A 14,995-nucleotide genomic window follows, 5' to 3' on the forward strand; every position below is an offset into this window, starting at 1 on the left:
TTGCCCAGAACTGCCTTTATTTGTAACAGTGCAGGAAAAACTTGAATTCACGATCCTTCCTCTTTAGCCTCTGTGCAGCTGGATTACAAACCTTCACCACTGCCCTAGCAGTTCAATTGGATGTGTTATTGCTGTTTGTTTGTTTGTTTGTTTGTTTATTCAGCTGGCTGTTTCCTGAAATTCTCCACTTATTCAAAATAATCAACAGCTTCCTAGGAGAACTCTTTCCCAAGAGAGTGTTCCTACCTGACACCCTATGGATGAATTAGGCTTACTAGTGAGTTCTGTTCATAGGAGAAACTTGAGCTGAAGTTTAGTGCATAAGGACAAACAGGAAAGTCTTTATAGGTGAAGGGAAATTAGGAGAAAACCCCTAAACACACTTCAGGCACCTTCAGGCTCTATTCTTCAAATCTGGATTTGTATGCAAAGGAACCAACCAAGTCAACCCACAAGCATTCTCCCCAATCTCATAGAACTCACAGATCTGCAGCATGTGAGTATTTGTACAGTCAGACGCATGGTCTTTCAAAGGGCTGAGTTAAATTCTAGATGGCAGTGGTCACAGAGAAAGCAACCGAACTATGCAACTAGTTCAAATCAGTCATGACCAGACATGTTCAGAAGCCCCCCAGGATTTAAATCAGTCATGACCAGACATGTTCAGAAGCCCCCCAGGACTCTCCAGGATCCTTTGGTAAGAACCCAGGATCTCTAAGGAAAGGCTCAGTCAGCTGAGCTAGCCGAAGTTCTAAGGACAAAGATCATCAAGAAGTAAGGTCTTGCCCTAGTCCCTAGGGGAATAGTCCCAGAGAAAATTGTGTATATAAGATTTTGAAGTGATTCAGAGGTGACTGGGTGTTTTTGTTTTTTGTTTTTAACTTTATAACCACAAACATTCTAGAAAAAAAATGGTAAATCAAACAGTTAAAATACCTTTTGGACTGGGAAAGGTTGAGTAGGTACAGGCTAGACCATGAGCATGTCTAGAGAAGTAGCCTGGGACAGAATTGCTGTCCATAAGCAAACTTCCTCCTGTTGTCATGAGCCATGGTATTTAAGAACACTGACAACATGGCTATTGTTGGTAAAACAAAGACCATAAGGTACACACAATTGAACTCGCTCAAGCCCTAGCTTTCTTTTTAGTTTTGTATCACGTAGGACAACTAGCTTTTTGTTGTCATTTTTGCTTCTATCATACATTGATTGTGCAAATTAGTTATGGGCTTTATTTCTGAACTTCTATGATTGGGCTGAAGAGTTTTCCAATTAACTGTAGCTCTTTCAACTACTACCTGCCTGCAAATTCCCAAATCATGATTTTAAAGCCAAAATAAATTAAGTTAATGAGCATTTATGGATGAAAAGGGCCTTCAGAGAAAGCACTAGGGCTCCTTGGGGAAATGCATGACACCAGTGAGCAGTGTCTGTGAGCACTAATGACCCAGCAGCATAGATGAAAGAAACCCTGGCCTGGTGCATGATAATGATGGTGCACAAAGGTATTAGGAAGAAGGCAAGCAGCCTGTTTCCATGGACACTTTCCAAGACCTTCTCATTCATTTTCCATTTCATTCAAATAACCACCATTTACCAGAACAGCATTAAAACTACAATTTTGTTCAGATAAAAATATATTACATTCTCTTATCTCGAAAGGAGGGCACATCAACACTTAACAACAGTGTCATGCCATAAAAATTAAGGTGTATTTCAAACCCAAAGCACAGAGGTAAGATGAAAGGGGCTCCATTTATCTCTACTTGCAAGGATCCAGACCTTTCCCAACAGCTGAGAGTAAACTTTTTGTGACAAAGGGAACTTGGAACTCTGTTCTGTGATTATTGACAATTGGCTTGGGGGTGGGTTAACACATTAGCTAAAGCTCATCACTTCCAGTAGAGTTTCTACAGGAAAACTGATTATTAAGTTCCAAATAGCCTAACGTGAAAATGACTTTCTAGAATAATGGTTCTCAACCTTACCAATTTTGTGACCCTTTTAATACAGTTCCTCATGTTGTGGGGACCCCGAACCATACAATTATTTTGTTACTATCTCATAATTGTAATTTTGCTACTGTTGTGATGTATAATGTAATTATCTGGAATGCATGATATCTGATATGTGACTTGTGAATAAAACATTCAATCTCAAGGGGATTGCAACCACTGTTCTAGAACATAATCCATTTGTAATCGGCATTCCTCTTTGAGGAAGCAGATAGACTTTCCAGTGTGCCTATGAATCTATGAGGTATAGTCTAAAAGCTGTGGGATAAGACCTACCCTTTAAATATTTACCAGGGACTCCTCTAGTTGAGGAAGTTCAAGCCTTGAAAAACAAACAAAAAGTAAAATAAAATTCCCCCATATGATCTGTATCTGATGTTTATCTGTCTTTTGAGAGGCTGTCCATCTAACAAAACTGACCAATCACAACTATGGATTCTGCCTTCACTAAAAGTCTAATCATCCTTTGCATTTCAGTCACAAAATCTAGGAGCTCTAAACAACAAGGTGTAGAGCTGTAAAGAGTTACTCCGTGTCAGGCAAGTTATTCAATTATCTCTGTGCTTCTTCCTCAGCTAGGAAGTAGATGCTAAAATGTAAGTCTCAACTTACACTTTTTTAAATGGTAACTTAATAAAGTCACACAGCTCTTCTTTAAAATACCTGATAAAGGAAAACTCAAGAAAAGTTAACTCTGGTTACTATGACAGTCGTTACCACCATCTTTCTCATCAGTGCTATCCATCATCATCTTCCCCATTGCCGTCATATCGTCACTACCACCACCATCATTTGGCGAAAAATAAACATAATAGTTACGTTTCATTTGCCATGACATGGCACTTGAAGTCAGTCACTTTGAAACAGTAAGTGAGTCAGATGTGGATTCTGGCCTAGCTCCACAGTCAGCCTCACTGTGATGGCCAGCAGGCTCACCTTGATCACTTCGTTGTACATGCCATGCACAGCTATGTGAAGGGGTGACATCATGTTTCTATTTCGGAGGTTTGGATTTGCTCCTTGGCTGAGAAGAAACTTTACACTTTCAACTTGATTTTTTTCTGCAGCACAATGCAGTGGGGTATTTCCATAACCATCCATTATATTCAGCACTAAAGAAATAACAAAATATGCATTAAATGTTGTTTGGGATTTACTTAATATATCCTGAAGAACTACCCACTCCGAACCTCGGAGTCAAGTGCTTATAAAACCAGGTACACTTTCTTGAACTATAGAAATAGGATGTAGTTTTAGCTTCAGAATTACCCAATGGACACCACTTGAGACCAGGTGAAAGTACCTATAGATCCAAACACTGGGTTAATTTTTTACATAGTATTTATAGAAACAGATCCTCTTGTTACTATACTTTTAATCTGCATATTAATTTCATAATTGTTCTATAATGCTGAGATTACATTATAGCAAATCATAATTAGGTTCCATGTGACTTATATTTATAATTAGCTTGCAATTGCCCAAAAGATACCCCCCATGACATGTGGTGCTATTTGCCTTGTGATTGTTGCATAAAAATAGGATGCCCTTTGTGCTGAATTGCTCTGCAGCTGTGATAAGGTAGAATTGGCGATATATTACTAAGTGCAAGGAAAAAAAAAGTACTCACACATGAATCACACTTGGGAGCCATCAACAGTAGTGGGAACCATAAGGCAGCCAATATTCCTGTTCTCTCTCTTTAAAAATTTGTTTTTACTACTCTTTTCATTTATCCAAGTTCTTATTTCTCAGCCTAACACCCCCCCACACACACACTCACACACACACACACACACACACACACACACACACACACACACACACACACGCATCTTAGTCCTCCCCAATTCTGTTTAAGCAAGATAGTAATTCTATTCAGCATCAAACAATTAGGCAACTTCATTCAGTAGCATACTACTTGCAAAAAACTTTCATCTTGAGCACTTTTCATAACTGCTCTCCCTGTAAACACAGGGGCTTTCTAATGCAAGACTTTCCTATGACCTTATTTCAGTTTGATGCCTTTGTACCAACAGATCACCTTATTTATCATCACAGTGACCGCTCTCCTGGCTGTATCCCAGCTCTCTCTTGCCCTCTCCATACTTAATCTTAGCCAAAAGGCCAAGAAGTGATTCTCTTGCCCACTCTACTTCTGCCATCTGTCTCTTGCAGTCAGTCCCCTTAGCTACTTTTTACTAGAAATCTCTGGTCTCTTAAACTATGTCCATTTATTCCCTCAGTCTCATCCACTGATTAGGCAAGGACTAGAGGGCGGGTCCCTCCTCCCAGGTCTGATTGTGCATGTACCCAAGATATGCAAACTCAGAGTAACCGAATCTCACACCCTCACACTGACACTGTTCCTCTTTGATATGGCTAGTCATGCTGTTCACCTAATCTCCTAAAGTAGAACTAACAAATCTAGCTCAGCAGCCCAGAAATGCTCTTCATATTCAGTCTACCCATAAGTACCATTGATGCCACATGTACAAATTTGTTGGTGGTTCACAAATCTAAGAGGATGATGCCAGTATGACTCCTCATGGCAACATTCGGTTACCTTCACACGAAGAACCATTGATGATCAGTTCCATCAGTTCAACTTGACCTTCTGCTGCTGCGTGATGCAGAGGACAGAGATTTTCATCCTCATATTTGCTTAGTTTTCTTCGGTTCTTGATGAAGTCTTCTAATCTACACATATCTCCTTCAATGTCCACCTAGAGGAACATGTAAAGGGTGTTACCTAAAACGAGTATGTGTAAAACTTAAAAATATAAAATTAGTCATCTAATAGACTTATATTTTACAACTGTTCATTACAGTCATGCTTACAGCAAATGCCTCCCTTAAAGAGCACAGTACATAACGACATAAAGTAGGCAATTAGCTATGCATTGATAAATACATTAAATATATGGTTTGTTTACCTGATCATTATCTTACATCTGTCTTGGAAATAAAGGCTTCAAGAAAAGTTTTGAAGGACTTTTACAAAATGTGCTCTAAGAAATAATATATTAAAAAACAGGGACCTTAGCTAGGCAGTGGCATGCCTTTAATCCCAGCACTTGGGAGGCAGAGACAGGTAGACTTCTGAGTTCAAGGCCAGCCTGGTCTACAGAGTGAGTTACAGAACAGCCAGGGCTATACAGAGAATACTTATCTCAAAACAAAACAAAACAAACAACAACAGAAAAGCAAAAACAAACAAACAAGGGCCTCTGCTTTGCTGGGTGAAATGCCTTTATTTCCGGTAGAACAGGGAGTGTCAAGTAAGAGAAGGACAGAAAATGACCAAAGCATGCATGTGTGGAAATGGTATTTGAAAGCTCTTGTCTTGTACAGTTAATAGACACTTGACAAAACTAGTAAGAGGGGAAGGTTCTTTGAATGTGAGGGTTACTAAATCTAGAAATCTAAAATAGTTTTTGCCCTTCCTGCCTGCAGTCAGTCTCCACCTAACTGCCCCTTATACACTGCAGCCAGGATCATCCTGACAGAGTGTCCCCTTGTTCAAGCATCTAAGACAACTGCCTACTCTTGAAAATGAGCACTTCCTTTTTTTTTTTTTTTTTTTTTTTTTTGGTTTTTTTCGAGACAGGGTTTCTCTGTGTAGCCCTGGCTGTCCTGGAACTCACTCTGTAGACTAGGCTGGCCTTGAACTCAGAAATCCGCCTGCCTCTGCCTCCCGAGTGCTGGGATTAAAGGCGTGCGCCACGCCCGGCTGAAAATGAGCACTTCCTGAGAAAAGTAATTAAATAATTTTCAATTAATATCCATAATGCAATAAGCAATTTCCGTGTTCAGCTATTTGAAAGTTGCAAACAATTGCCTTATACACAGGAAATGAAGAAGTCTCAAAATCAACAATTACAGAAGTATTTAATTACTTTCCAATGGCTTGATGAGATTTCGGATCACAGTTGCATCTAGAATTACTAATGGATTTAGAAGTAGATGGCTAGGTATCATCATCCAGCCTTCGGTAGTACTCCAAATGCTTCTTCCTGGAAGCTATGCTTCAGTAGGGCCAAATCCTCCTCTACTGCAAGTTCTCACTCTCTAGCATCCACAGTGCAGAGCCGACCCAGGATGTGCGGTAGCGGACACTGTGACTGCAGATGGACGCTGTGAGAGTTTTTAGGCTCTTACTTACTTGATTGCTTTTGTGTTTTTAAGTCAGGGTGTCAGATAGCCCAGGCTTGCCTCAGTCTTGCCGTTATGGCTCAGGATGGCACTACACCCCTGGTCTCCCTAGAATTGAGACTGTAAGTATAAGCCACCATCCTGGGAATGATTTTAGGTTTTATCCACTTCACTTTCTAATCCAACACACAGTTGCTGTAGCTCACAAAGCAGGTGCTTCCCATACAGTATTCAAGCTCAAATGGACTCTAAAACAAAACATTGAGAAATGCTCTGGGTCTTTCCTCCTCTTTCATTCTATGCGGGATGACATTAGCTGTGCTCAACATCTGCTACACATATTCATGCTTCACTTTCCAGGATGTAGTCCTATATGTAATATTTTTCTAAGGAGGAATGAAAGAAAGAATCTCTCACACAGAACATAGAGGAACATAGAGATTTTTGTTTTCCTAAAAGACAGACTCTCAGGTGTCTGCAGGGTTGGATTCAAACTTGCTATATGTCTAAGGTTGACCATGAACCTCTGATTGCCCCATTTCTACTTCTTCAGTGCTAGAATTTCAGGTGTGCACAACCACTCAAGTTCATTCCATGTTGGGATTCAAACCCATGTCTATATCCATGCTAGGCAAGTACTCTGTCAGCTGAGCAGCCTTTCTTTTATACATACTAGGCTACTTGGCCTTTTAGTTTCCTAGAAGCTTAAATACACAAAACAGTAAGAATTCACAGAACTCCACTGCAGTTCTTGGGTAGCCTCAAGATTCAAATTATTTAGCATGTAACCTTCCAGATTTACAAACACACAACCAATTAATGTATTTTCAATCCTACTTAGAAGGGGGAACAAAATAATCACAGGAGTTAGAGGGAGGGGGGAGAAAGAAAGGAGAGGGAAGGAAAAATGGGACAGGATCAGGTGTGGGAGGAGACTGGGAGAGGGAGGGAGATGTACAGAGGGTCAGGAAGTTGAACAGAGGTGTGTAGTAGTGGGTTGGGTAACTGGGGGTAGCCACTAGAAATTCCCAGACACCAGGAAAGCAAGAGTCTCTCAGGACCCAACAGGATGGCTAATAGCCAATAAAGGGGAGAGAGAACCTGTAGAGACCAGATCCAGAGGTTAAGCACAGCCACCAGTTGAATTGTGGAACCATCCTCCCATCTCAAGAATATTAACCCAGAATTGCTCCTGTCTAAAGGACATGCAGGAACAAAGAGTCGAAGAGATTGAAGGAAAGGCCATCGGAGACGGCCCCACATAGGGATCCATCCCATCTGCAGACACCAAATCCCAACACTATTGCTGATTCCAAGAAATGCTTGCTGACAAGAGCCTGATATAGTTGTCCCATGAGAGGCTTTGCCAGAGCCTGACCAATACAGGTGTAGATGCTGGCAGCCAACCATTGGATTGAGCACCAGGGACTCCAAAGGACGAGTTAGGGGAAGGACTGAAGGATCTGAAGGGGTTTGCAACCCCATAGGAAGAACAATATCAACCATACAGACACCACCCCACCCCCCTCCAGAGATCCCAGGGACTAGACCACCAACTAAAGAGTATAAGTGGAGAGATCCATGGCTCCAACTCCATACATAGCAGAGGATTTCCTTATCTGGCTTCAAAGAGAGGGGAGGCTCTTGGTCCTATGGAGGCTTGATGCCCCAGCATAGTTAGGGCTGGTAAGGTGGGAGTGAGTGAGTTGGGTAATACCCTCATAGAAGCAGTAGGGGGGGCGGTTGGATAGAGGGGCTGCAGAGCAGAAACTGTGAAGAGGGATAACATTTGAAATGTAAATAAATAAAATAACCAATTAAAAAAAACCAAATAAACGTTTTCTCAATAGCTACATCACTGCAAAGACCCAAACCAAAATGCTTTACAAGGCAGTAGCTTTGTATAGAACCAAGGCAGCATAATACACTTTTATTTTTTCCTCAAACCACAGAAATAGCCCCCCAAAGATCAAGAAAATTGTTTGAATTCCCCTATGACTATGACTGGTCACCTTTGTCATGGAAGATAGCTTTCAAAATCTGAATTGTTATTTTAAAGGAAACTACAACCCTTCTCACTATTGTGAAGAAAGCTATTTAATATAGCAGAGATAAATTTAGAATATTACTAATGAGTTAATTAGACAAGAGGACAGAATAAATTAAAATCTCTAAATTTCCAACTTTGATTTTTTTTTCTCTTGTCACAGAATAGAACTTAAAATAAAACCTCCCTTATGTTGGCAGGGACAAAAATGTGCCACTTTCTAAGCAAAACAATTCCAACTTCCTCTAGTGGCTTTGGGATAGGACTGAGGCATCCAGTCACTCTCGGAGTCACACATATTCAATAATTAAACTGAAATTCTTCAAGAATTAGGACTTCACCCTTAATGCCCTGCCTTAGCAAAGAAAGTGCTCACCTAAATGAATTTGAAAGCATTTTAGCACTTGTACTTGGTATTCTCTAGTAACTACCCATCACCAGTCCCCAACAGAGCAGTTTACACGTCTGTTCAAGGATAGGTAGTTGACATAAACCCTCCACACTCTCTAGAGGAAGGACTAGGTTCAGAAGTGCAGATGATACTACTGACTTCATGGTGATAAAACAGGCTGCAAACATGTCACACGGCTCATAAAAGGTGTTACACTGCCTCTGTTCAGAACCTGACATTAAGAAAATATCTTAAGACAGGCCTGATATGTCCATAGGTAAATTATTGCCTTGTCGTATACTTTCATTTTGGGTTTTGTGATGGAATGTATATATGTATGTATATATTTATTTATATATATGCAGATTTTCAAATCTGGAAAGCACACTAAAAATTCATCTTAATATCAGTGCTATTCCAGAACTGCCATGTGGTTTCATTATTTCTTTCTATTTTACATATTTAACCCTCTGGTGTAATGTGTAAAATATGTAAAACCTTTCTATTTTACATATTTAACCCTAAACACATAAATTCAGTCAGTTTAGTAGCTTCTGATCTGAATAATCCCTAAGCTCTTGAATTCTGAGTTCTGTGATTATATTCAAGACAACAGGCTCTAGATCATTTTTAGAGAAGTTAGTTCTAAATTAAGCCCTTCAAATTAGAGACTTCAGACCGATCTGCTTTAGTTTGCTTGAATAAAATTTGTCTAATCAGAATAAGATCCAAAAGGAAAGAGAACCAAGATAAAAGTATAGTTAAATCCCAAAATACTATTAAAAGGTATTAACTTGAGTTAATTTCTTGACTTAATCGATAAAACTAAAGATACTAAAGTTTCTTCCACAAATTTGTATAAAACAACTTACATGAGGGATTTTTTTTTCAAATTGAGATTTGAAAAAAATTTTAAGAAATTTCTTTCTGTCCCACATTAATTATAACGATTTCATCCTAGTATTGAAATTCAGTCATCATGTGGTTCTTCCTACTACAGCAAACGCCATGGTTAATATGCTAAGCTGACGTGGGACAGACACCTGTGTTAAATCTGGTGGGGGGGGGGGTACAGGTTTGTGTGAGGTAGGATGCATTTGACTCACATTCGCAGTGGTATCTACATAGAAAGCAGTTGGATAATGTCTGCCAGACCTAAAGCTATGCTTACCTCTCACCTCTTGCTCTGGACCAAGCTACCAATAGACAGCCAAACTGAGAGCACATTTACAGTCATAGATTAAAAACATCGAAGCTAAATAAAATAGAGAACACAACCAACAAACAAAAATGACCTAAGTGTGTATCAGTACATAGGTAGTTAAATAAATCATGATGTAGTCCACATAATGAAATGCTGTGAAGCGGTTATTTTAAAAAAGAGGTAAATTCCAAGTACTGAATTGAAATGTATTCTAATAATTTACTTCATGTGTGAATCAAAGCAAGAGCTCTGTAAGCTCATATCTTTGCAAGTTAAAGAAAGCTCTATAAAAGTTTGTGCTTGTACAAGCATTTCGTTTTCCTCCCCCCCCCCCGCAAAAAAATAAGGTTAACATGGTTCCGTGGTGCAGAAGAATCGTCAGAGGGGATTGAGAAGCCATAGTTAATAGTACCTTGCCATTTCATAAAAGCCCTTCCTTTCTTACTATCTCAAGGCTAATGATTTTCTAGGCGTCCAATAGCCTGCCTCTACCCTTCAGAGTGGCCGCAGTATCAGCATCAAATAGTGAGTGCAACTTTCTAATAGGTCAGAACATCCAGAGAACTGAGAGCTAGAAGCCCCCATCACAGCGGGACCTCCCTTTCTCACTAGGTATCTCCTTGTGGAGTCCCCAATAGGACTCGCTGCAGGGCTTGCCTCCTTGTCTCCAATTTGAAGTGCTGAGTTCTCTTTTTCACTTTTAGATAAAAATGCTTCTCCATCCCAACACACTTGTTGGATCGCTGAGTACCAGATTCTCAGCTGCAGCAGTTCCACTTCAGCTCAAACGAAAAATCTACTTAAACGTTGAAAAGGGACTTCACGCACTCCAAATTTATCCTGGCTTTATGGATTTCAATTCTGTAAAACTTCAAAAGTACTTCAGGGGAACATCTTCTCTGGCACCAATCCATCCCCTGGCAAGATGGAGTTATGCAAACAAGAAAGCAAAATAGAGGACCACAGCTAGCAGTTACAGGTGCTGTGTACCCTGATACTGTCTCCTGCCATTTCCATGTTCCGTGCTTCATAAACTTGAGTGTGAAAGCAGCAGAATACTGAACGAAAGGAAATTTCCAGCCTCCCACCTTTCACAATGCCCCAGCATGCTCCAGACCACCGATTCCCCAGTACCTTAAAGGATTCCTTGGAGCAGTCCATGTCTTCCCCGACGCCGCGATAGACAACGCCCTGGACCTCCTTCCTTTCCTCCGGGAGCAGAATCCTCCTCAAGCCGCGCTTCATTGACTCCACCTGGACGCCGGCTGGCGCAGCAGCTCTCCACAAGGCGGCACCTAGGGACAGGGCACCGGAAGCTGCAGCCGGACTTGGGACCTACAACTAAGCTCTGCTGGAGAGATCCCTGCAGCTATAGCCCCATTCTGCCTGCAGGGTAGGAGGGAACTTTTGCAAAGAGTTTTCCGAGCCTGGGCTACTTGTAGAGGAAGTAGCAGGCGGGGCTCTGGAGACAAAAAAAAAAAAAAAAAAAAAAAAAAAAAAAAAAAAAAACGAACCTAGTGGGCATCTGCCCCAGACTCTCCCCTTTAGGGAAATCACAGAGCAATTGCAAATTGAGGCAGATTCAGCAAATTTATTAAAATAAAAACAACCCCTCATAGTGGCCAGGGAGGCAGGAGTGGACAAGAGAGAAAGGTCGGGGTAGGGCGAGAGAATATAATCTGCAATTTTTAGTAAAATCTTCCCCCATTTGGACGTCCAGAAGTTCGACTGGGAATATAGCTCAGTCTGTGAAGTGCTTACCCAACCTTCAGGAAGTCCTGCGCACCATCTCCATTACATAAAACCAGGCATAATAGTGTGATCCCGCGAGCAATCCAACAGGCTGTAAGCCTGTACTTGGGACGTGGGGCTAGGAAGATCTGAAATCCAAGGTCATCCTGGACTGCGTGGCAAGTTTGAGTTCAGCCTGGACTACATGAGATTGGCTCAATAAGACAAAATCCCTAGGGCTGTTCCGCCCCTGCCCACCTCCCGGGAGGTTAGGGTGAGGGTGCTCTTGAATTATCAGAAGTATGATTTTCAGCAAATTTTCTCTTCCCAGTTGTCAGGATGAAGTGAATACCTCTTAGAATTGAGACTAGCCTGAGTCGCTTTGTATCTCAGACCGCATTTCCTGTAGATAAAAGCATTCATCTGCCTTAAGCCTTGACGTTTAAGATAGTTAATAAAATGGTTGTTTTTTCATTATGGTTAATAAAATAGCAGGTTAAATAGAAGCTGCAGTTTATCTGCGGAGGGTTTGTTGGTAGCATTGTTTGAGGGCTTTATCTTTCTGAGTCTGCCCTGAATTCACATCTCCACAGCATAGGTGTATACCATGGACAAAGAAGGGTATTCTGCTCCATCCAATAGTCCTGCAGCTAGCCATGAGGCTAGACACAGCACAGGGAGTCTGTGCAACTGCGGCTGCTGTTTGTCCTTGGCGAGATCGCAAATGGGTTGAGTTTGCAAAGAACAGAATTTTGGTTTACCAAACTGAGCCATTTTAAGGTTCTAGAGTATTCGATTCACACGTAACACAGATCACCACCACCAAACCCTAAAACCCACAAAAAACAGGGACACAACACTGGGCTGCATCCAGGAAAGCGTGGAGAATTGAATTACATCGGGCTGAATTTAGGAATGAGTCTAATGTGCTGATTGACACCGAGGAATCATGAAAAGGCCTGCTGTACAAATCTTATTGATACAGTAAGCTGTGACCAATGGAAGCCCTGCAGTGGGGATGATGTTGAGTGTAACACCAGTACCTGAGAGGAGACAGCTGGAAAATTTGAGTGGAGAATGCAGATATTGAAGTTTACCACTCTCAACTTTCTTCACACTAACAGGTAGCATGAGAGAGATGGGCTCCCTGTAAAGGAGGTGTTTGGAGTAATTCCTATGAGAAATCTAACTGAAGAAAGGAAAGGTTATGTATAGCAATCGCACTCACTGGAAGACCGAGAATGTCTGGGCTGTGAAAGACTGTGATTAGTGGCTTTCTCCCAAAGAGAACAAAGGAATGCATCACAGTGGTTTCCTCTGTTTTTAAGTTAAGGGGAGCTGGGGCAATAGAGGGCTTTGAATTCAGAGAAGAATGTGGAGTCAGGGAACAGCAACCACAGAGTGGGGCTGGGAAAATGTTTACCAGCCGCAGGTTACTCCAAAGTGTGGGTCCTTACCAGCTTGTCCTGTACTGGTTTAGTACTGAAAAATAGATGGCTAACTTTGTAGGACTGGCCATATCCTTCTATCTGCTATGAAAGCACAGAAATCGAAATGCACATTAATTTTCCCTCTATCTCCTGCAGTACTTCACCAATTTGTGCCCTTTTCAATAGGAAATTTCTATAGCTATTTCTTGCTAATTGTTACATTATTTCCTGCCTCGCCAACAAAAGAAGTCTTTTTCATAAATGGTTTGGTTTTTTTTTTCCTACAAAACACTGAACTTTTTAAGATGTATAATGCAGTCAGAATAAGACATTAGCTGACCACTTACAATTAGAATCTTATTTCCTTTGAAATTTAATTATTGATAGTATAAATAAGTAAAATAATTTCACCAGGGGTAATCTCAAAATAATTCTAGTTATTAGAGGGAAAATCTTTGTAGATGTTTCTAGAAGGTGTACTTTTTTATCAAATTATGTTTTGACATGAAGTAATCATGTATTTGAGAAAGAAAAACAAATGATTTTACTTAAAATCCCAAGGAAACTATGGATATTGCCAGTGATAAAAAATTAAAACAAAAAACAAAATTATACAAAGTTATTTTGTTCCAACAAAGATGCCAATCAATTATAAAAATTGATTTATATTTTTAGTCATTATTTCAAGTATAGTGTTGTTAGTACCCATAACTGAAGGTAAAACTGACCATTTTAACTTAAACAAAATAAACATTATTGCATATATGTAAGTATAGTTTGATTAATTTTAATAAATATGTATGATTATGTAACACTCTGTACTCCAGTTTTAGAAAATGTCCATTAATTTAGAAAAATCCATATGTCCAAAAGGAGAAAAACCAACCTAGACCTATTTGTATCCTATAGTTTCTATCTTTTAAAGTTGTGCCTTTTCTAGAAATTTCAGATACATGGGGACACACTACAGGAGGCTTTCTCCGTGGCTTCTGCTTAGGTTTCACAAGTTGTATATCTGCAGTCGCTTCATTTGCATTTTTAGTTGTATCTTATTGTGTGGCTATATCTTACTCTTTGTTGTTGTCTAAACCTGCACAAACATCATGACCAAGAAGCAAGTTGAGGAGGAAAGGGTTTATTCAGCTTACACTTCCATACTGCTGTTCATCACCAAAGGAAGTCAGGACTGGAACTCAAGCAGGTCAGGAAGCAGGAACTGATGCTGAGGCCATAGAGGGATGTTCCTTACTGGCTTGCTTTCCCTGGCTTGCTCAGCCTCCTCTCTTATAGAACCAAGACTACCAGCCCAGAGATGGTCACACCCACAAGGGGCCTTTCCCCCTTGATCACTAATTGAGAAAATGCCTTACAGCTGGATCTCATGGAGGCATTTCCTCAACTGAAGCTCCTTTCTCTGTGATAACTCCAGCTGTGTCAAGTTGACACAAAACTAGCTACAGTTACAGTACAGTTATCTATTGAGCAGTTAATGCTCATTTGATTATTTTCTGTTTTGATTTGTCATAAATAGTGACTCTTCAAATATCACTGTGTAGACCCTCTTATAGATGACATTTTCTCTGACTCAGTTAGATGTATAGTAATGAAATGATCTGTTTGTATGGCAAATCTTCAGTTTCCTATGAAGTTGCTGAGTCACTTTGCATACCTTCTAGCACTGAGGAAATAGTCCGGTCACTCCCTGTCCTCAAAACTTAGCACTGCCAACTTTTAGTACAGTTATTTCAGTAGTATAGACTATGGTGGCATCTCATTGGCTTTAATTATCATTTTACAAGTGGGTTTTAATACTGCCCATGCTATAATATATTTATTTGCCATTCATTTGTCTGTTGGATAAAATGCTTAGTAAACATGTCCCTCTTTTAAAAGTGGGTTGCCTTATTATTGAGTAATAGAAGTTTTATTCTATATATGACTTATACCAGATAAATGTTTTAATTTGTTTTCAGAATATGTGGCTTTTTATTTTCTGTGATATTTTCTGAATATCAAATTTTT

General features: G+C 40.2%; 1 protein-coding gene across 2 annotated transcripts in view; it reads right to left on the reverse strand.

The window, feature by feature from the left end:
• Trpa1 (transient receptor potential cation channel, subfamily A, member 1) overlaps positions 1-11,084 on the reverse strand; it is a 46,219-nt gene extending 35,135 nt beyond the window's left edge. For both annotated transcript variants that reach the window (NM_001348288.1, NM_177781.5), the window contains exons 1-3: positions 10,947-11,084; positions 4,582-4,741; positions 2,952-3,127 (exon numbers count right to left, since the gene is read on the reverse strand). In NM_001348288.1, coding sequence (NP_001335217.1) covers positions 2,952-3,127; positions 4,582-4,741; positions 10,947-11,057 — 447 coding nt within the window. In that variant the 5' untranslated portion in view covers positions 11,058-11,084. The remainder of the gene's footprint in view (positions 1-2,951; positions 3,128-4,581; positions 4,742-10,946) is intronic.
• Positions 11,085-14,995: the final 3,911 nt, after the last annotated feature.

This window comes from Mus musculus, chromosome 1, assembly GCF_000001635.26.
Source record: "Mus musculus strain C57BL/6J chromosome 1, GRCm38.p6 C57BL/6J".
Taxonomy (NCBI): domain Eukaryota; kingdom Metazoa; phylum Chordata; class Mammalia; order Rodentia; family Muridae; genus Mus; species Mus musculus.